We start from the raw sequence: 23,518 nt of genomic DNA on the forward strand, positions 1-23,518 counted from the left end.
TCCTGACACGAAATACTGGCTCCATTTCTCACATCCAGGTCCATTCCTCACATCTTTGTTAAAATCTCCAAGTCAACAAGCTTTATATACTGGTGAAGAAAAAAAAAAATCCCTTAAAGGAGAACCTCCTGACAACTGATCAGGATTTTTCAAGATGGAGCTGTTGGATGAAGAATCTTTTCCTCATCGTCTCTTCAAATCTGGCAGAATAATTTATGAGATGCCTTTTGAACGAGAACAGATACTTGCAAACATCTGTGGGAATAATCTTTCTTTAAGTCTCTAAGAGGCGGAGGGATGAACTATATTCTTAATTCTGTAATCACTTTAAAGGATGTAAGATGGTGAATTTGAAATGCAAATAAATGAAAAGGAACCAAAAAAAAATATGATTTTGGGTGCTTTTCTCTCTCCCAAGTCCTGAGTTTGATTCCTGCCTCCATCACTGATGGTGTGACCTTGATGAAGCTGCCAAGCCAATTGGCCTTTGCTTCTTCACCAGTATTAAAGGGCAATGGAGGGCCTTCACTCAGGACTGCAAAATCCTCCTTCCCCCTGCTTCCTAAAGCCTTCAAATGATCACAAGTCTTTCAAAAACGAACCTGACTGCAAAATAAAGGCACGTGCACTTGCTAATGATTCCAGTTAAAATTTCAGATTGATGACTTTCAAGAATGTTAGAAATATGCTTTATATTTGAATATATTTGGAATATATTTACAGTTGATATATTCAAATACTAATATCGTTAGATATACAGCAGGTGATAGAGACTAAAATAGCAACAGGAAATCATTGGTATTACATGGATAAGAAAAACAACAAACGACAAAAAGACAATATTCTTCTGGCATGATTAAGAGTTTTTAAAAAACTATCATTCATCAAGCATGAGTCATTAACGTTATTTACCCGATGGTGTTAACAATGTATAATGTATGCTTATTTTTCTTGGAATACTCATTATCGGGTTTCAGAGGTTCAGATGAACTCAGATTTCCATGTCTCAGGCCTGTGAGCCCACGACTGTGACAGAGAAATGTGCCAGATGACAGATAGCGTCATAAAAGTTCTTGGCCTGCGTGGGCACAGCCTGGGCACGCCAGGGGGGCTTTCTACAGGCAGGGCCATGCCAGGCACAGCAGCACATTTTCCTGAGAACTTTCACCTCGGGCAACTGTGGGCCATGTGAGGACAGAGGCCTGTGGTATAAGGACGAGCAGCTCACTGACTAAGATGGAAGGCCTTAGGGTAGGGGCCTGCATCTTTGGGTTCTGGTACTCTTAGGGTCAAAGATCCTTCTGGAACAAGGTAGGTGGTGACAACTGCACTTGCAGTGCCACTGAGCTGACTCAAGGGTGGTGACACTCCGATAAGGCTGACTAGTATCCTCAGGGAGCAGGGAGGTCCGGCTTCCCCCGAGGGGTCATAAACACTGATGGTGTCCAACCAACTGTAGTGACTTTTTTTTTTTTTTTTTTTGCATTTTGGGTCATACCCAGCAATGCACACGGGTTACTCCTGGCTCATGCACTCAGGAATTACTTCTGGCGGTGCTTGGGGGACCCTATGGGATGCGAGGAGTTGAACCCAGGTCGGCCATGTGCAAGGCAAACGCCCTACCTGCTGTGCTATCGCTCCAGCCCCAGTAGTGACTTTTTAAAGTCATGCGTTTAGTGCTTTGAATCTCTGCTCTTGATTTTGTGCTTCTCAAAACTAGTGGGGTGGAAATAATGTCTTGTTCCAAGGAGAAAGCTTTATTGCTGCAAGTGATACGCTTGTTATGGACAGAACTATTTCCTGCTGAAGGCCTAGAACTCCCAGGAAACTGGAGACATGATCTCTAAGTAGGTAACTAAGGTGCAAAGAGGTCACCAGGGTGAGGCCCGAGTATGACAGGGTGATGTCCCTCTACAAAGAGGCCAAGCCACAAGAGGTTTCTCTCTCCATGCATGCAGAGAAGGTCCTATGAGGACATGCTGAGAAGGCAGTTGTCGGGAAGCCAGAAAAGTTCTCACCAGGAACCCGCCCCGATGGCACCTTCATCTTGAACATGTAGCCTCCAGAACTGTGAGAAACACATTTTTCTTGTCTGAGTACCCAATCTGAAAAGCCCCAGCAGACAAATATACTGCTTTTACTTGCAACCTCTGAATAGTATCCTAGAAAACACTGGGATGAGAGTTTCACTTTTTTTTTGGGGGGGGGGAGGGGGCGCAGGGTGATGCGCTGCACCCGGCTGTGCTCAGGGATCACTTCTGGCAGGCTCAGGGAACCAAATGGGATGCTGGGGCTCAAACCTGGGCCTTATCTGCTGCACTATCTCTTTGCCTACTTATCTGTTCAGTCCTTGGAGTGGGGGACTAGTGAACACTGATGGTTTCCCGCAGGGAGAGCAGTCACAGGACTGGAGCACATGGTTTGCAGGCCAGAGCCATGAATTCTATCTCTGGCATCACAGGGTCCCCCTGAGCACGCCCAGGAGTGACTTCCAAGCACAGAGCTGGGGGTAGTCTTTAAGCTCCACTAGTGGGGCCCCCAAACAAACAAAAAATTGCGTCCCCCAAACAACAGTGGTTTTATGCTGTACACATTAAGCTTAGGCTGTGATATATATTATGTCTCAATAAAACTGGAACAAAACACATTATTAAAAATCAAACCCAGGGGCCAGGGAGATAGCTCAAAGTGTCCTGTGTAGAGAGGCCCTGGGTTTTGTTCCTGAACCACAAGCCGGGCCTCCAGCACTACTGAGGCCATCTCTGTGGGTTCTACTGCTGCTGAGCTCAGGAAGTGTGATATTTCTGGGCTTGAGCACAGAACCCCCAGGCCCACACAGGCGGGCCAAGTATCATGGGGCATGGACTCAGAGCCCCAGGACTGCCCCCAACAAATCAAACCAAGCAAAACACCCTGAACTGGGGTAGGCTGCATGCACGGCCAGTGCCTAGAGCTTGCTCCTCTCATTCTGACCCATTTTTCATCCGAAAACATTGCAATAATCTAACTTCTCTAAATTCCTTCTCTTACCTATCCAGTCTCTGCTCCCCACTGCTACCGGATCAGTGAGAGTTGAGCACAGATAAAACCAACTCACTTTTCTGCTTCAAAGCCTCTACCATTTCCTGCATTTCAAGGAAACTCTGCTCTGTGGAATCCACAGTCTCACACCACGGCCTCAACTGCCCACAACTTTTTCATGTCCTCCCGCTTCAATCTGAGTAGCTGATTCGAACAAGCCTTCTGCCCGCGCATTTAGGCACTTCCACTCGTGCTGTTTCTTCGCTTACACACCACACCTGTCCCGACGGTTTCTCCCTAAGGAGGCCCTTCGTGTCCACTCGCCCTTTCCTGCTCAGTTGTATCTCTTTTCCTCTTGCCCTGAGCTCTTCGGCAGTGTCTATGACTACTTAGGAGGGTGTCTTATTTCTCTCCTCCTCTGTACTGCCTTAGGGAAGGGCTACTTGAAATACTGCTATCATGACGAAAAAGGTGGTTTGAACATGGTAAATAGACTGTCACTGTCACGGTCCTCCCGTTGTTCATTGATTTGCTCGAGCGGGCCCAGTAACGTCTTCATTGTGAGACTTTCTGTTACTGTTTTTTGGCATATAGAATATTTCATGGGTAGCTTGCCAGGCTTTGCCGCGCGGGCGCGGTACTCTCGGTAGCTTGCCGGGCTCTCTGAGAGGGGCGGAGGAATCGAACCCGGGTCGGCCATGTTGGCCGCTTGCAAGGCAAATGCCCTACCCGCTGTGATATCGCTCCAGCCCGGTAAATAGACAGTAAAGGTTATCTGTTCAAAGGAACAGAATGTACATGTTAGTTACATGACTCCCCAACACGAGAGAATGATTTTTAAAAAATCTAAAAGTTATTTGAAATAAAGGTAATCCTTAAAAACAGGAAGGCACTAAACCATCTGAGAATCTACTGAATGACGGAGGCAGAAACTTTACAGAGGAACTGTGTAGAGAATAAAATCCTAACCCTTTGTACTGCAAGATGAATGTGTCAAACATGTGAACAGGCACCTGCACAGATAAGACTGTTGGCTAATGGGGCGTTACCTTGGCAACTGTTTGCTCAGCGATGGTGCTAGGCCGACGCTGGCGGGCATCAAGCCTCTGCTCCACAGGAAAACTGCTCCTGTGTGATTTCAGGCGCTCCACCAACAAGAAATAAATGGCAGCAAAGTGGTTATAGCTCTTGTTCTCCAAAGACTAAAAGAGAAAACAAGTGGTGAAGGCAGAGAACCAGAAACTCTGATCCAATGATCCGCACCTTTCTAAAAAAAGCAGGAACAAATGAAGCATTCTTGAAGGCAGGGCAAAGAAGCAGCAAAACGAAAGCTGTTCTGGAATTTATTTTTTATTATTATTATTTTTTTTTGCTTTTTGGGCCACACCCGACAATGCTTAGGGGTTACTCCTGACTCTTGGCTCTGCACTATGGAATTACTCCTGGCTGTGCTCGGGGGACCCTATGGGATGCCGGGGACTGAACCCAGCCTTCCCTGATGTACTCTTGCTCCAGCCCCAGTTCTGAAATTTAGAAGGGCAAACAGCATGGTACTTTTTCATGACCTGATCTTAACTAGGATCTACCTGTTTACATTACTAGAACCCATTTCATGCGTGTTCAGAGAAATGCGGCCACTGTCCCCTGCAGACAATCCCTTGTGCCGGCGTGGGCAGCTCAGCCGCAGCCCCGTGGACGGTCAGTCAGCAACCTGAGCCCTGTGGCTCCAATTCCAAGTCTCAACACAAGTCCAAACCATCAAGGGCTCTGAAGTGAATGATTACTCATTGGGGAAATTTCTGACGATGATTCTGGGCTGGAGGAGGGCATTTGGATGCTAGATCGAGAGACACTGTGTCTCCATTCTTGGGTAATTTTTTCCTCTTGTTTTTGTAGTCCCACCCTCTCAAAACCTTGAAAATAAAGTTGCTTCCCAAATTTTCGTATCCTGAACTGGCCAGCTCTTGCAGGCCATGAGTGGAACAGAGAAACAATGGTTCCCCTGACCTCTGATTCTATTGGATATTGTGGTGAGCACTGTTCAGGGAACACGCTTAGGTTCCTGGCCAGTGATATTGGCATGGCAAGATTGTGGATCTACTTTGTGGAAAAGTTACCCAAAAGAAGCAGTGGGCACCTGGGATTAAAACGGAGCCACCAGCCTGGTTTCACTTATGGCTACAGGGAAGGCAAAGGAATATAATTTGAGGACTTAATTCATGACCGTCTCAGTTCTGTAACTCATAATATGACCCACAATTCCTGATGTGGGATCCATTGTTTTTTGCCTCCTCAATTTCTTTAGTTTATAATATAAACCGCCCTGGATTTCCTAAACCCAATACCTCCCTAATTTTCCGTTCAACTGTCAGTCCTGTTTTATGCCTGCACACTGATGCTCACTCTTAGTTTATTTCTTACATAAAACTTTTTGCTTCATCCTGGAAGAAGATCTATACTTCGTATTTGTCAAGCTTCCACCTTTGCCATTTCTCATTCCCAAAGAAGCTCCTCAACATGAGTTTCTTGGCATATGAGGCAAAGGGAGGAATTTATACATGGCATAAAAGCCAACAGCAAGAGTCAGATGTAATCTTCCGGGAAAACTGAACAGTGTGCGTCAGTGCCGGCGATGCCAGTGGTACCAGCCCAGGATGACAGGTGTGAGCATGAAACCACACATTACTAAATGCAACAGAATCTGACCATATCTTCAGTCAGATCACTATCATTTTACCTCAATGGTTTTCTGCTGGTCGATTCCGAGGCTGTGCATCAATCGCAGAACCTGCTCATTAAACTCCCCGATGGATGGTTCGTTTTCCTGCCCTTGAGGATAGAGAATGGGTCTCTGTACGGGAACTTCCACCAGCATCCACTTGTGCTCCTTGATTTGAGCTATGGTTAGCCGCTTAGATGGGTCAAGGACCAACATCCTTCGAATAAGATGCTCACAGTCTACGGAAAACACAATGTTACAGAGGTCACACAAATCACCTTGTAAGTTCGGGCTATTCACATGACTCGTGTGACTCTACCAGCCTTAATCTCTCTGTCCTCCACAATTGGGAGGAAGGTCAAAAGAATAAAGGGAGACGTGAGAGCTACTTATATTTGTCAAGTTCATACAGTAAATGTTGACACGTGGAAATTAACCACCGCCGTGGATAAATACTGTAAAAAAGGAGAGTGTAGGTCAATGCAATTCGTGCTAAAGGAAAGTTTCTACCAAATTCTCGAGGGAAAAATACCTAGACAGAGACTTAGATTTCTACTAAAGAGGAAAAAACAGCCTTAATTCTTAGAGCAAGCAAACTGCAAATGGATCCTCGGTCATTCCTAAGCTCTGTAAGCCGGGGAAGAGGCTCCAGTAGACTTCTGGTCTCCATCCTATCAGCGCACCTAAGACAACGCTTGTGAGACCTCACTTACTCCTGACGATGCTAAGAAAACAGCGAGAATTAAGCTTTGGATACTAGACTATTCTCTAAGCCGACATTATGCTCTTTAATCACACTCCCCCGCTCCCTCCAGACTTACACACACTAACCTTCTGTTACGTGCTATATGCAGGGCACTGTTCTAAGAGCCTTATACAAAGCAACGTCACTCATCTGTACCACATCATTATTTCTCCTTTATTGACCGAGGAAGTGGAACTACAGAGAGGAGATGAAACTTGCCACAGTCAGGCCACCGGCGAGTGGTGGGCTCAGGATTCAAACCAGATCATTTGGGGCCAGAGGGAGAATACAGAGGGTAGGGTGCTTGTCTTGAATGCAGCCGACCCAGGTTTGATCTCTGGCGTCCCAGATGGTATCCCCAAGCCTGTGATCCCTGAGTACAGAGACAGGAGTAGTCCCTGAGTACCACCAGGTGTGCCCCCAAAACAAAAACAAATCAAACCAGACTGTTTGGTTCAAAGGTTCTTGTTCTTAACTGCTAGAGCATGATTTTTACTTTTATTTATAAATGAAAGAGTGAAGGGTAATGAGTAAACTGGACTGGCATTTATCTAGCAACCCATACAGGACTGCTTAGAGACCAAGACATTCCATTTTCATTCAACAGTTCTTCCAGGTGGTTTTACTCATTTTTTCAACTTCCTGCCATAGGTTATAGGACAGTCCATTTCAAAGTTAAAGTAAAACGGCTGTAGATCTGTACTTTCAAAGTGCTTCTCAAAGTCTAAAGTAAACCGGGAACATTTCTAAACCAAGAGTAAAGGGGAAATTTGCTGTTATTACTGTGGGAAACTTTCTGCTTTCAGGCAAGAGTGGGAAGAATGAAACTTTCATCAATTACACGGAGTGGAGGGATTATTTATATGATTTTAAAAGTCATTAAGTCATTTTATTTGACATCCGAATTCTTAGAAAGAAGAAAGTTTTTACCAAGGCATTTCATGTGGAGCATAGATGCTATAAAGCGCAATTCATAAGTGAGATGAATGAGCTGTTACCTTCAGACATGAAATACGGAATCCGGAATCTTCCTTCCAGAACTCTCTGCCTCAAGATTGGAAGAGTTGGTCCATCAAAAGGCAGAGCTCCACAAACAAGGACATAAAGAACAACTCCCATGCTCTAGGGAAGAAAATCACAGTCACTTTCTCCTGGGAACTTCAACTGTGCTTTTTGTCTTCCTAGACCTCCATCGCCAGGGCTCTTAAAGTCAAATAGACCGAAACATTCCTCTTTGAATTTTGATAGTTGTAAATGAACACTCTGGACAGAAACTGAGTGCTGAAAGGAGGTAAAATGATATGCATGATACCCTTTCAGTAACAGTATTGGCAAAAACACAGTGCCTAAAGGAAAAGAGGGAGGGAGGGAGGGAGAGAGGGAGGGAAGAGAGAGAGAGAGAGAGAGAGAGAGAGAGAGAGAGAGAGAGAGAGAGAGAGAAGAGAAAAATGCCTACCACATAGGCATTTTAGCAGGTGTGGGGGGCGTGAGACAGGGGAGAGAGGATCAGGCAGGAGGGAAACTGGGGACATTGTGGTGGGAAATGTACACTGGTGAAGGGATGGGTGTTGGAACACTGTATGGCTGCAACTCAATCATGAACAATTTTGTGATTGTATCATTGCCCAGTGATTTAAAAAAAAAATCTGGAAAAAAATCTACAGAACCTAAGTACTGCAATAAAGTCTAAAATCTAAAAAACTCGAATACTGCAATAAAGTCTACTAGAGTAAATACCAAGAGATCTGAATTTCATGCTTTCTGGTTCTGACTTGACTTAAATGGTGCTGAAAATTGGATGGTAATGCCTGTCCCTAGAAAGCCTTCTCCAAAGTGCAATTCAAGCTGCTCAGGCTAATAATGCCAGCCCGGCAGACAGGGAAAGCGTCAAGTGCTGCCTCTGTGGAGGGAACCGACGCTTCAAAGGTGAGTCAGAAACCAAATATTGTCCTTATCGGTGCCTCAAACACAGCAAAGCAAAGCAATACCCAAATGTCCAGCTGTGGTCCTTCGTACTGCTGCCCTTCGAAGACTTCGGGGGCTGCGTAGGGTGGGCTGCCACACCAAGTTGCCAGCAGCTCGCCACTTTTAAAGAAGTTTCCAAAACCGAAATCTAGGGAGACAGAAATAAATGTTACTCTCACCTACGCGTTCACGCTGTACAAACCCTCTGTAAAACACCTCCAGCGCGGTTATCTAACAAGGTCAATAGCATGGCCCTGGGGGCGCGGACTCTAGCTTCCAGAGTGTATTGGCTAATTACTCAGCAAATATTAAGTATGTAAGAAGTATTGATGGAATGAGTGTGGCAATAAATCAAAAGAAATGACTGAGAGATGATAAAAAGACTTCAAATCCTCTTGGTTTTTTTCTCTTTTTTTCTGGGGGGTGGGGTTATGTTTGCTTTTTGCTTTTGCGCCAAACTAGGTGATACCTGGGGTCCCACGCATTCTCTGGGATCAAACCCTGGGCTTCTGCATGCAAAACTTGCATGCTAGTCCTTGGAGCCATCTTCCCATTCCCAAGATACTTTAAAGTTGGGAAAAAAAAAAAAACAACCCAGCTTGGTGGGGCCAGAGAGCTAGTACAGGCATTAAGGTGCTTTCCTTGCATCCTGCCAACCTGGGTTCACCAATCCCTAACACCAAAATATGCCTTTTGAGCTGCTAGGGCTCACTCCAGAGCATGGAGCCAGGGACCACCCCTGAGCAGCACCAAGTGTGGCCCCAAATCAACATCACCAGCAGAAACAAAAAACAAAACACCCACCAAAACAAAAAACCCACAAACAACGACAAAAAAATCAACCACCACTGGTGGGGTCTAACTTGAATGACAGTTTCAGAATTTTAGTTATTCCACAATTTAGATCTCTTTATTTTATGTGCTCTCTAAGGTAAGAAACAAGAGTGAAAACTTAGGCTGCTCTAAGTGTCTCCTAAGCAACCACTCCCTACATCCGGAGTCAGGCTGGGGCACAGCTGAGGAGCTCATGACCAGGCGGTGACTCGATGGCCCTGCCACCCCGCAACGATCCCCAGCACCCCCTCATTACTCATTCAGGGGACACAGTGACATTCTATTTCAAGAGTTAATGTCCTTCCTCTCTGATATTAGTCATACCGAATCTACAGCTTAGATACGCAGCATGCACTCTGGAAACAGAATACTCGGATGTTTTCAGTATGCACGAGATAGAAGAGGAAAACTCAGCCCTGGTACAAGTGTCAGCTTGTACCCTCGGCCTTCTGGTTCCTATGCATCACACTTACATGAAAAACAATGTCTTAGTGACAGAAACTGGCTATGTCTCCCAGCAGCACCCAGCACCAGAAGGACAGAGAGATTTTAGGTGTCTGGGGGGGTGGGGGTGGGGTGGGGGGCGGACCCGATGGCATCTCCAGAACCAGCTTGACTGGCCATGGGCCATCCAGTTCAGTCTTTGTGAGCCTCAGTGTCTCTGACTCCAAAGCTGACCTCTGTAGGGCCCATGGCCCACAGGCTGCTGTGAGTTAGCTCATCCGCTATCCACACTTGCAGATTCCACACACTCTGTGTGCAGTCAGCGGTACCGTGAACAACAGACCCACTTCCTGAGCCGGCAGCTCCAGGGCTGAGCACACCTGTGAAGCCAGGAGAAAGCCATTTCCAGCTTCACCATGTTCGCACTGCAAATCCCCTGGGTAAATGATTGAACTTCCCTGAACCTGCCGTATCTGTGAATGTGGGTGAGGCTAATCCACCGACACATTTAGATTGCTGGGAGCATGCAATGAGATTAAAACCATCCACTGCCTGGGCTACAGGAGATGGGAAATGTCAGCTTCTCCTTGCTGGAAGCCATCATCACACAGCCCTGCCTTTCAGAGCAGAGGTCTAGAGCCAATAAGAAGGGAGAAAAGAAGATTCAGGCTCTGGTACGCAGTACTTCTGTGCATCCAAAGTCTAAACATTATTTATCACTGCTGGAAGCGATGTCTTCTCAACTACGACAAAAATAAAATAGAAAAATAACTAATGTAGCTCAAATTAAAACATACACACACACCCCAAAAATAAAAAAATACCTAGAGGAGCAGGTGCATGTGAGGAAAGTCCTCAGGCTCCGTCTAACCCTGGGGGAACCCACTGGGGTCTGTTCTTGGCCTCCAGGACTTGAGGCAAGAACCTGTTCCCTCAGACGGGAGGGGTGCAGGTCAGCCCTGACTTGCTTTCCAAAATGACTCAAGAGAGCTGTTCTCTCCTCAACTTCACTTCTGTGGCTAACCACACATCACACCATGACCTACACATCCATGCGCATGCAGGTTTCTAGAACTCTCGAAAAGCTAGATGAGCAAATGAAGTCAAGGGGCTCAAAGAACATTTAAAGAGGGAAATGTTAATTCCACTCACAGCACAGCGCAAGCGGCACTGGGATGTGTTTAGAGATCCTGAAATAGGTACAATAATTGCTGTACTTTAAACCATAATCACAGGATGAGTTTTAGTACAAGTCGGGGCCACTCTCCAAATAGCACTGTAAAGTTTGAACATCTCCAAGAGCCACTGCGGAGCTGTGACTTTCTGAGCTGGCCCCCGGCTCTGGGGGACACACTGGGACAGAGGCCTGGATGCCCCTCCCAGAAAGGAGGGAGCAAGAGGCCAGAAAAGTAGCTCGGGGAGGCCCAGCCTTGACCACTGCTTGTGACAGTTAGGACGAAACATGTTTTCTGGTCACTTCGAAGTATACAAAATAGATGTTCACCTCCCTGCTCTGTAGGTAACAGATGAAAACAGGCACCTGGGCTTTTAGGGACTTTCAAAGGAACACAGAAAGTCAACCAGGTCACTGAAGCTATCACAAAGGTCTCCTATAATCTCAGAGCTCTTACACACTGTATTTGTCACCATCTGGTTCTGATAAGGGAGACTCTGGTGTCAAGTAGATTGGGACTTAAACCCTAGATCTCTACTTAGTTGTGTGATCTTGGGAAAATGACTTAACTTCTTGAAGTTTTGGTTTCCTCATTTGAAAAATGGGGGCAATATGTACACTTCACAAAGTTAATTGTGAGTAAATTGTGATCACTCTACATGAGTGTTTGTGTGTATGTATCTGTAGTAGCACTGTAGCACTGTCCTCCCATTGTTCATCAATTTGCTCGAATAGGCACCAGTAACGTCTCCATCGTGAGACTTGTTGTTACTGTTTTTTTGGCATAACAAATACCCATGGGGAGCTTGCCAGGCTCTACCATGCAGGCGGGATATTCTCGGTAGCTTGCCAGGCTCTCCGAGAGGGACGGAGGAATCAAACCTGGGTCGGCTGTGTGCAAGGCAAACGCCCTACCCGCTGTGCTATTGCTCCAGTCCATATCTGTAGTACTTTATGTAATTATATACAGATAACAAACATGTTTTAGGCATGCATTAAAATATAGTAGGTGCTCAATAAACAGTTGAATAATCTATTAGATAGAACAGAGAGAATGGGTGCTCTTCTCCCTCTGGTTTAACTTATATTTTCTTCATCAGAGAGACTTCCTTGAGGATAGGAAGGAGAGAATGAATGGGTCTGTACACTCAGCACTAAACATACTTGCTGTAGGTAGCAACTATTCAATAAGGCTTGCTGAATAAATATACTGCCACCATCTCTTTCAAAAGTGCTCACCATGTGCCAGAAGCTGACCTATTTCTCTGAAAATGTTTTTTTTTTTTAATAGCACCCCTAGAAAGTTTCCTTATTATAGGAGAAAGGAAAGAAAATACAGTCCATTGCTAGAAGTTATGCAGGGCTGAAGAAGTGGAACTGAAAGCAAGCCTGACTACTGAGTCCTCACTGGTCACCACCACCTTCATGTCCTTTCCTTGCATAGGGAAATGCAGCTATTTTTGAGCAAGTTAATAATTGTCAGGTTTAAGAAGTGGCAATGGAAAGACACTTAAAAATAAAAGACATTACTTTTTCACAGGAATCTGGATAATTTGCCTCATTCACAGTTTGCAGCTTTCTGCCTACAAGTTTATAATAAACTGAGGGGTGAGTAAGAGGGAAGAAACGCAAAAACGGCAGTGCGAAACACAATTCGCTTCTTATCGCTTCTCAAACACGTGCTTCATCAAACCAACCGAAGTGTTTCATTCCTTTAGGAGACATTGGGGTGCATGTGTGCTTCCAGCACTGTGCAGACACAGAGGACAGCCCCACAGCAAGGCAGAACAACAAGAGAGTCCGCGCTACTCTCTGAATTTTGGGAAGTCTTATGGAAACAACCACCTGGGCATTCCTGTCCTCGGCTGGACTCAGATGTAGCCTGGCCTTGCTGGGTGGACAGAAAGAGTTCTCCTAGCTCAATGTGTCTTTAACGTTCTGATCCACAAGGTTGATAGTTTGATGCCCAAATTACTATTGCTACACCCCTTCATTTCCTCCCTATTTTGTCATAAAATGTATACCATGCAAAGCTGGATTCATGCTGATATATATATATATATATATGTATGTATGTATCACTGTCCTCTTGTTGTTCATCGATTTGCTCGAACGGGCACCAGTAATGCCTCCATTGTGAGATTTGTTACTGTTTTTGGCATATTGAATACACCACGGGGAGCTTGCCAGGCTCTGCCGTGCAGGTGGGATACTCTCGGTAGCTTGATGGGCTCTCCGAGAGGGATGGAGGAATCGAACCTGGGTTGGCCGTGTGCAAGGCAAATGCCCTACCCACTGTGCTACCCACTGTGCTATTATATATATATGTATATATATAAATTTAGAAATAATTTCAGATTTACAAGAGAGCTACAATGATAAAGGAGAACTCCCTATACTTTTCAGCCAACTCTCCCTAGTGTTAGCATTTTATCTACCATATACCAAACTAAGAAAGTAACATGGATTCAATACTGTTAACTAAACCACAGACCTGATTAATCTTTCACCAATGTTTCCATGAATGCTTCAGAGCAAATATTTAAGACCACACACTGGAGTTAAGCTGCCCGACCTCCCGGAGCTTTCCAATTTGGGCCAGCCCCTCAGTATTTTACTTGCTTTTCACGACCACAAAAAGCACCAGGTCAGGGACTTTACAGGCAGTTCCTCAATCCTGGTTCGACCGAGGGCTGTTTTTTTTCATGATTAGCCTGAGATGAGAGCCTGGCAAGCTACCGAGAGTATTCGATATGCCAGACACAGTAACAACAAAGTCTCCAATGGAGACGTTACTGGGCCCGCTCGAGCAAATCGACGATCAACGGGAGGGCCTTTACTTTTTTTACTTTTAGCCTGAGATGAGGAATTTGGGGGAACACATCACCTTGGTGTCATGAAGTCTCGATTAGTAAATCGTACCAGGGGAGCGTGCTGCAAAGTTTACTTATGGGGGAGACTAATCCTAAAACACTGTTTTTTTGGGGGCCAGAGGTGGCAATGTTCAGAGGACCATGCAGTTTCAAGTCACTGTGAGACTAATCCTGATCTCTTTCTCTTTCTCTCTCTCTCTCTCTCTTTTTTGTTTTTTTTTTGTTTTGTTTTGTTTTTTGGGTCACACCGGTGATGCACTGGGGTTATTCCTAGCTCATGCACTCAGGAATTACTCCTGGCGGTGCTCAGGGGACCATATGGGACGCAGGGACTCAAACCCGTTGCATGCAAAGCAAACACCCTATCCACTGTGCTATCGCTCCAGCCCCTAATTCTGTTCTCTTTTTACGGTGCTATCTGCTGAGTTTTTCCATGTCTCTTCTTTCCCTTTTATTTACTTATTATATATCATTTATAATATTGTGGGCTGGAGTGATAGCACAGTGGTAGGGCGTTTGCCTTGTGCGCAGCCAGCCTGGCGGAGCCGGGTTCAATTTCTCCGCCCCTCTTGGAGAGCCTGGCAAGCTGCCGAGAGTATTCAATATGCCAAACACAGTACCAAGAAGTATCACAATGGAGACATTACTGGGCCCGCTCGAGCAAATCGATGAACAACGGGAGGACAGTGTTTGTTATAATATTGTAATATATTTGACAGACATTTATTCTATGGCTTATAATTCAATGTCTCTGTGATTTATTTTGATGCCTAAACGGTTATTTAGGTCATTAGGAATTAATTCAGATTTGCTCCTCTGTCCTTCCAACATGACCTTATTCTTTACAAATTTCATTTTAGGGATGGGGGAATGTGACCAGTGGCAGACCACATGCATCTGTGAGGCCTTGGCTTCAATTCCTGACACTGAAAAACAAAAAGTTCATCTTAGGTCCAGAGAGGTAGCACCGTGGCTATGATGCTTGCCTTGTAATGTAAATGTGGTGGATTCGCAAAACAACATATAGTCTCCCTGAGCTCCTCTGGGAGTGGTATCCTGAGCACGGGGCCAGGAGTAAGCCCTGAGCACCACTGGGTATACCTCAAAAAAAAAAAAATAACACCACACCAAAAAACAAACAAACAAACAAACAAAAAAACTCCCCCCCAAAAACAAAAACCAAGCCAAATTCCTTTTATCTAAAGCTTTTTTCTTATACCAGAAGATGTATAGGATTATCTTCTATTTTCCTTTGCCTGGCCCTGGGATCAACTAGTTTTCTATGGAGACCCTCATACCTTTCACAGAGAAATGGCATTTAAAAAAGCAAGACTAAGATATAGATGTTTGCATTTTATCAGGGCTGTCATTGCTTCTGGGTCCTGTCAGCAAAAGGAAGCAGAAAATAAATGTATAGATGATAGCTCTTGCATATACACGGTTATATTTATTTTTGCATATATATAATTTATATATATATATATATATATATATATAATCCCCAAATGATCCATGAGTTCATTCCACTACTTCTCACTCTAGTCCAGGATTCGGTCTGGCATTATCTATGTTGAAACTATTTTTATTCATACATGATTGAGCAACTCTGACAAAATTTTGAAGGTAGAAGCTTTTCTCCTTCAGTAATTTGTCATTTGCGTGGGAGTAATTGTTTCAACTCTCCCTTATAACATAGCTTGAATTTGTCAGATCAATCATGATTTCCAACATTTCTTGAACATTGCTGGGAAAAAGACAAGTTTTTCTCAAAGAACCTTTTAGCTTCTCAATTTTAAGAAAGTTCAATATAAAATCACAAGAAGTTTTAGAAACAAAACGACAACTGATCTTGCAACATGGTCTATGAATTAGAACCCTACCCTAACCATTTATGTCAGATATACTTTGGGCAAAGCATTTTATATTTGGAATTTATTTTTGTGGTAAGTAACTAGACAGTTACACCCACCAACTGCCGTGTAACTCCAACAACGGCCAGGATCCAGAGATTATCACACTCAGCTCCCGGGAGAGAACAAGGCAGAGTCTCCTACCCTGTGCCTGACTGTCTCCACCAGGGCCCAACAGCTGAAGACCTTCGGGGCCCAGCCAAGGCCATGCTGGGACCACTCTCCACACACTTGGATGAGCCTCACACATAAAAGAACTGGCAGAGGAACCCAGGTGTGTGGGACCCGGGGCTGAGATCTCCAAGCCTGCACGGTTTGGGACTGGACCTGCCAGTAACTAGACAGTTACACCCACCAACTGCCGTGTAACTCCAACAACGGCCAGGATCCAGAGATTATCACACTCAGCTCCCGGAAGCGCGCGGCCACAAATGCGACATCTTATCATCTCATTCCTACTTTGGACAAACTGGCAGGCTACCAAATGTAACCTGCCCACACGGCAGAGTCTGGCAAACTCCCCGTGGTATACCCAATATGCCAAATACCAGTAACAATGATGGGTCTCATTCTCCTAACCCTGAAAAAGCCTTGAATATGGCACTTTTAAAAAACATCTCAGGGCTAGGATGAAGAAGACGTTACTGGCACCTGCTCGAGGCAATCGAAGAACAACAGGGTGGTCGTGGTCGTGGTATTATCTCATCTAATCCTGATGTGAGGCACCCCCCCTCCCCCACCCAGGAGGTATGAGAGTCTTGACCTTACAAAGGAGAAAACTGAAGTTCAAAGTGCTTAATTGAGGGCTGGTGAGACTCTGTGCAGAGGGTAAGACTCTTTTCTTGCATGCATCAGACCCTGGAACTGCATATGATCCTCAGAGCACTGTCAGAGCACTGTTACTCTTGTGCACAGACTCAGCAATAGTCTCTCATCACTGCCAGATGTTGCCCTACTATGTCTTTACTCTCCCCCATACCCTGGCCCAGAAAAAAACAGAAAAAAATGGTTAAGTAGCTATAGACTTGCTTAAGTGTCTAGAGCTGTGCACGGTGTAGCTGGTCCTCAAATACAGGCTTTGAATCCGGAGCCAGATATTCCTTTTCACTGTATCAGAGTTCTAAGAATGCCACGAGACAGAGAAGTTTAACCCCATTGAAAATTGAAGGTAAGGCTGTCAAAAATAAAAGGTCCTTTACATTAATTACCGTCAAAGTTTTTCTAACTTATCCCTCTGCCAAGCAGATGGTAGGGGCTTTCTCTGCTTTACAATAATGGATGCTAGGTCAGTGGCATCTTTAATACAGAAATAGGAAAAATTAGGAGGTTTACAAAGGAAATGTTAAAAATATATACGCCCATTCATTTTAGGGTTCTATAATCATTTTAAGAATGCATGATGTGGGGGTTGGAGCACAGCGGGTAGGGCGTTCGCCTTGCATGCAGCCAACTTAGGTTCGATTCCCAGCATCCCATATGGTCCCCCGAGCACCGCCAGGAGTAATTCCTGAGTGCATGAACCAGGAGTAACTCCTGTGCATCGCCGGGTGTGACCCAAAAAGCAAAAAAAAAAAAAAAAAAAAAAAAAGAACGCATGATGTGTTAAACAGTTTGTCCTTTTCATGCTGTGCTGTTGTGATAAATAAGTCAAAACATATGCTTGGGAGACAGTAGGGGGGTGGGGGGGAAGGCACCAGGAGTGATCCCTGAGCTCAGAGCCAGGAGTAAGCATCACTGGATGTGGTCCCTGTCACACTCCCCCTCAGACCCCTTCCCGCCCACAAAAAATACTTGGTTTTCCACTAGGTTCTGGCAGAGTTCCTAAACCCCTGGAATCTCCTGACCTAATAGTGGCAAACATTCCTTTTGTTATGTTAATGAGTGATTTTGGGCTGGTTTTTCTGGGGGGGGGGTTGGTTTGGGGTTTTTGTGTGTGTTTTGTTTTTGAGTCACATCCAGCGATGCAGAAGTAACCTAGGGTTACTTCTGCCTCTGTGCTCAGGAATCAAGTCTAGGAGGTGCTCATGGGACCATATGGGATATTAGGGTTTGAATCTGGGTTGGCTGCACACAAGGCAGGCACCCTTCCAGCTGTACTATCTTTCCAGCCCAAATGAGTGATTTCTGGAAAGCACCTAGGAGGCTGGTTGCCAGTGGAAACAACCATAAGAGATTTGAAATGTTCGTCAGACGCCATTATCTGCCCCTGTGACCAATGCCCTAACCAATCATGCTTCTATAGCACAGCCTCCATGAAAATCCAAAGGCCAGGATTCAGAGTTCTGGACTGATGAAAGTGTGGAGCGGGGCACACCTGCAGAGAGTGTGGGAACTACATGTCCTGTTTCACACCCCGCCCTATGCACTCTTCTCTCCACTAGTTCCCGACTACATACTTTTACCAGAAACTGGTAAATTGAGAAAATAAGATACTTCTCTGAGTTCTGTAAACTGCTCTAGCAAATTAACTGAACTTTTGGGGGTGGGAGATCGGAATCTTGGATATACAGGTCTCACTCAGCAGCAAAAGTAACAACATCGCTGTGATTCCCTCTGAAGTGGGGGCATAGGGCAATTTTGAACTGAGCCCTTAACGGATACTGCCTCAGGTAGGTTGTCGCAGAGATGGGTTAAATTGCAGGTTTGCGAGATGGTGTCCAGAGAACTGCTTGTATATGTGGGAATTCCAGGAACCTACAAGAAATCTGCAGACAGTGTGTATGTGTGTGTATATATGAACATACATTCTCATTCCCACAGTGTAAAGGCATGTACCATTACATTGTTCTTGAACAATGGTTTTGAGATTTTTAAAATATATTTCCGGGTTCAAGTGTAGCTATATCTCCCATATAAGGCATATAGGAGGCAGAGGGTGAGATAGAGTCTTTAATCTCAGAATAATCAACTGCTGTTGACTGATAGAAATCTACTTGGCCTCAAAAGCTCTCAGAACCTCTTCCCTAGCTAACCAGGGATTTATTTGACGACCGTGCCTTCCTGATAACCAAAATCAATTATTATTATTGTCATCATTAAATAATATAATCAATATCCACACGTGCTAACAGAAGTCAATGTTTTAGAAATAATTGAATCTTACAGTCAATAAACTGATGATTATTGTCTGATAGGAACATATGAGAATTATTTTTTGTCCCTTCCAACTTTTATTTGTGTTGTCTGGGATTGAACCCAGGGACTTCACATGTGCAAGGGAAGTGATCTCCCGCTGAGCTGTCCCCCTGGCCCTCTGTGTTGCTTTATGAGATAAAATGGAGCACACAATAGTCTGTAGAGAAATTACCTTGGGATCTGCTAAAATGTGGATTTTGGTTGAGCAGATCTAAGGTTGGGTCTGGACTCTGCACTTGTACTAACCCTCCACGTGCTGCCCATGCTGCTGGTCCCTAGGACAGTCTCGAGTGAGAAAATTAAGGAAACCCACATATAGAGAAGAGAAGTTGTTAACAAGCCTGTCAATGTTTATTGCAATGGCTCACTGTGATGGTTAAATGCTTCCAGAGCTTTTACGTGACAAAGAATACATAGGATAAGCTATTAGGTGAAAGAAAAATGTCTTCAAGTCATTATTTTTTTTTAAAAAAGAAAACAAAAACATTTAGAACAGTCTTCAAGCTAAGAAAAAGAAAATGTTTTCTAGGAATCAATACAACCATGGCAACTTTTAATCTCCAGCACTGTGTTGCAACATCGAACTCATAACTTAAAAATCCTTCCACAGACCTGTGGACGGTTACAGGGTTAAATTTATTCCTGTTTCTGAAATACCCGATGCCAGTCTTGACAAAGAATCAAGAATCGGGGATCTTCTGAAATTGTCTGGCGAGGGGTAAAGAAGCAGCTGCGAGAGGAAAGGAAAGGTAGGAAGGTAGAGCGCTGGAGAAGGGCTGACCCAGGGCCCACACGGAGCGGTCACAGCAGCCAACTCTGACGTCAGCACATACTTCACTGCCCGCCAGCGACACCACGAAAAGGTCAGCCCCGAAGTTTCCTTCCAAAGCTCAGTTCCTCCCTCCCTACCTGTCAGGAGGGAAAGAGCACAATCCCCAGGGCTGAGATGAAATGTGATCCATGATTCAGATGAACCAAATACAAGCGCGTCCTCCGCTCAAAAGGGAAGGGGAGGGGAGGGGAGGGGAGGAGAGGGGAGGGGGGGAAGGGAAGGGAAGGGAAGGGAAGGGAAGGGAAGGGAAGGGAAGGGAAGGGAAGGGAGCGGGACCCACACCAGACTCAAGCCAAACCCTAGTGGGGTTCCTCCCCACACCAAGGCGCAGGCACTGTGAGTGCTGGGCACATGGGGTCTTGTGTTTGCTCCGTTCATGTTTTCCATCCCACTGGCCAGAAGTTACATATGCAGACGACTATTAATAAGCATTGTGCCATTATGTGTTTCAGTCCCTCCCCGTTCTTTTTTGTTCCAGGGCACAAATATTGTATTGTATTATATTGTATAGAGAAATAAAAGTGTGTGTGTGTGTATGTGTATGTGTGTACACAAGTGTACACATACCCCAAACCCATCTCCAGCTCTCCCAGTGAGGAATGACAGTTCCTCAGAGATGATGATGAGTTAACTGGGAAAGGGAGCACTTCTCAGGCTGATCACCAGTGTCTCGTGATGCACAGGTTGCGCTGGTTAATCAGGCAATTACACATTCCTAATTACATCTAAGGTCCCTCTCAGAAAAAAAATTAATTTGCATCAAGCAGAGGCAACTCAGAATATAAATGATAAACTTTCCTTTTTCCTCTGAGATTTATATTAATAAGGCTTTCAGGCCTTGGTAATTGAAAAAAAAACATGTAGGGGGGAGGTGATTACACATCCAAATTTTAAGGATGTGTTTTCACATGAAATCAATTACATACTGAATACAGATAATATTTGAATAAACATTCAATAAGACAATAATGCCTGGAACTTGAATTAACAGTAATAATTTGACACTTAAGTAGCACTCTCTATGTACAGCACTGTTGGAAGTATCTTGCAGATATTAACTGGTAACCATGATATGCACTTCTTTCATTCCCGCTTTACAGATAGGAGGAAACTTAGATAAGGAAACTGCAAAAGTACCCCAGATCACGCAGCTAATAAGTGGTAGAGCCAGGATTCAAATCTTGGTAGCCTGGACCCATATTTTTGCCAATTACCCTTCCTGTCTCTGACTTTATCATTAATCTCTATGCATTTCCTTACAGTAGATGAATCTGTTTAATAAATAGTGAAACGCAGGCTCATTTGGGATCAAGTAATCAGCTAAAGGCCACACAAGATACTGAGAGGCACGTCCAGAATCCACACTGGTACCACCTGACATCAAACTCCAGATTCATTATGTAAAACCTTGTTTGAGTTATGACGGTAGCACTGTAGCACTGTCCTCCCGTTGTTCATCGATTTGCTCGAGCGGGCACCAGTAACATTTCCACTGTGAGACTTGTTACTGTCTTTGACATATCGAATATGTCATGGGTAGTTTGCCAAGCTCTGCTGTGCGGGCGGGATACTCTCGGTAGCTTGCCAGGCTCTCTGAGAGGGATGGAGGAATCGAACCTGGGTCGGCTGCGTGCAAGGCAAACGCCCTACCTGCTGTGCTATCGCTCCAGCCCTGAGTTATGATATGTTTTAAAAATTTCCAAGTTAATTCATACATTTTTATTTTCTCTCCTTGTTTTGAGGGCTTACTCCTGGCTCTGTGCTCTGGGAATCTCTTCTGGTAAGGCTGGGATCAAACCCAGGTTGGCTGCATGCACTGTCCTATCTCTCTGATCCACTTCATACATTTTAATATTTATTATTAACATTTCAGATTAGAAAAAATGAAGAATAAAACTAAATATTCTTCATACATTTGTTCTCAACTTAATGTCAGAGACAGAATACCAGGAGAAAGAATTAAATTGCAATTACTACTTAGTGGAAACCAATATTCCTCGCATTTGACTCTTATACTGAAAATCCTACCATGTATATTTTGCAAAGGCTGAGTGGGATCTCCTGATGGAGGCAAAGAGCACACACAGCTGTGGGCGGCTCTCTGGCAATCAGTGTCTGCAATCTTCACCCAGGGAGGGAGCACAAAAGCTGATTGCAAAGTCATATTTATTGATTAAAATGAACCATGTCTGCTAGTTCTACTTAACTTTCTGTCTTATAAGAGGAGACAAATATTTCTCTTTAAGCCTAGTTTTCATCTGTGCATCTCTCGAATTTCAACATACAAGATGGCTAACCACTTCATATGTTCAGTGCATGCAGCAATTAAATGGGCATTATTCTTCATCCTTACTATAGAGAATAACAAATAATTTGAGGGATATTATGGCATTTTTGTTTTGTGCTCTTCCAATTTTTCCAATTCAAAGAGCACAAGAGCTTTCCAATGTGTTAGGTTTCCTTGAAATTCAAGAAGAATTCTCAGAGATCAAACACTGATTTTTTTTTTTTTTTTTTTTTTGCTTTTTGGGTCACACCCAGCGATGCACAGGGGTTACTCCTGGCTCATGCACTCAGAAATTACTACTGGCGGTGCTCAGGGGACCATATGGGATGCTGGGAATTGAACTTGGGTCGGCCACATGCAAGGCAAACGCCCTACCCACTGTGCTATTGCTCCAGCCCCAAACATCGATATTTTTAAAGGAAATCAGGATTACAAAAATGTTCTAAAATCTATAGGTAAAGATAAATATTAAGAAGAGATTTTCTGTTTTTCTGGTTTTGTTTTATGATTTCTTGGGGGTCACATCTGGTGGTGCTCAGGGTTTACTCCTGACTCTATGCTCAGGGATGACTTCTGGCAGGCTCCAGAGACCACATAGGGGGTTAAGGATTGAACTTAGTCAGCTGTCTGCAAGACAAGTGCCCTGCCCACTGTACTATCTCTCTGGCCCCAGAAAGAGATTCTTCAGCCACACTGGAGCACATCTAAACATTTGATGGCCTGTGGTCCTTTCATGATCTGGCTCTGGGGATCTGTCCAGGCTCTTTTCCAATCTCTCCTTTCAGTACTCATGCTCTACCAGTTCAGGCCTGCAGCATTCCTCTGCATTTGGCGTTCTCTCTGGCCTGTCTGGCTGCATACGTTGATTCATTTGCTTATGATGCATCAACATGCACCCCTACCTAAGGATGAATCAGCCCATCCCTGCCTCACCCTCAAACACTCTCTCCACCCTGGGCCCTACTCTCCAACCCCATCTCACTAGAAATGTCTCCTTCTTAATCAAGTTCTTAACCAATAATTTCCCTGATTCTTCCTGGCTGTCAGTCTTTGTCTGAATCTCATAGCCTTGTACAATTATCTTTCTGTATCATATTTATGTAAAGGTCTGATTGTGATGAATTCTTTGTGGAGAGAGTTTTTTCGTTTGTTTCCATTTTGTCTTGGAATATCTGAACTAAGCCCAGGCATACAGTTGATGCTGAAAAAATTTTTTTCTGAACCTTTGGGGTTGATAATATTGAAGCTGACTGAAAAAAAAAAAATATGAGTGAGACAACATCTGCATGCACAGCAGTGTGTCCACTAGTGAGGAAGGGAATCTAGCATACTAATGTGTAAATACAGAAGGATGGAGCCCTGTGAGAGAATGCCCCATTGAAGCACCGAACCACAGAATCGTTCCAAGTAATGCCGGGAAACAGCCGCACAATGCAGTCCAAGCAGCACAGATACCACGGACACGGGGAGTCTCACCCTGAATTCCAGGTCTGGGCTTGGTGTCACCTTAGCGAGTCACTGAATCTCTCAGTGTTTCAGCTAAAGACTGCCAAGGGGAATGCAGCAAACCAGTGCTGCT

General features: G+C 44.5%; 1 protein-coding gene across 2 annotated transcripts in view; it reads right to left on the reverse strand.

Annotated features, from left to right (window-relative positions):
* The window catches only part of SIK2 (salt inducible kinase 2), a 117,786-nt gene that overhangs the window by 13,361 nt on the left and 80,907 nt on the right, over positions 1–23,518 (reverse strand). For both annotated transcript variants that reach the window (XM_056107580.1, XM_056107581.1), the window contains exons 5-8: positions 8,474–8,598; positions 7,484–7,607; positions 5,759–5,979; positions 4,071–4,223 (exon numbers count right to left, since the gene is read on the reverse strand). In XM_056107580.1, the coding sequence (XP_055963555.1) occupies positions 4,071–4,223; positions 5,759–5,979; positions 7,484–7,607; positions 8,474–8,598 (623 nt within the window). The remainder of the gene's footprint in view (positions 1–4,070; positions 4,224–5,758; positions 5,980–7,483; positions 7,608–8,473; positions 8,599–23,518) is intronic.

Source organism: Sorex fumeus, unplaced genomic scaffold (assembly GCF_029834395.1).
Source record: "Sorex fumeus unplaced genomic scaffold, SorFum_2.1 ptg000169l, whole genome shotgun sequence".
Taxonomy (NCBI): domain Eukaryota; kingdom Metazoa; phylum Chordata; class Mammalia; order Eulipotyphla; family Soricidae; genus Sorex; species Sorex fumeus.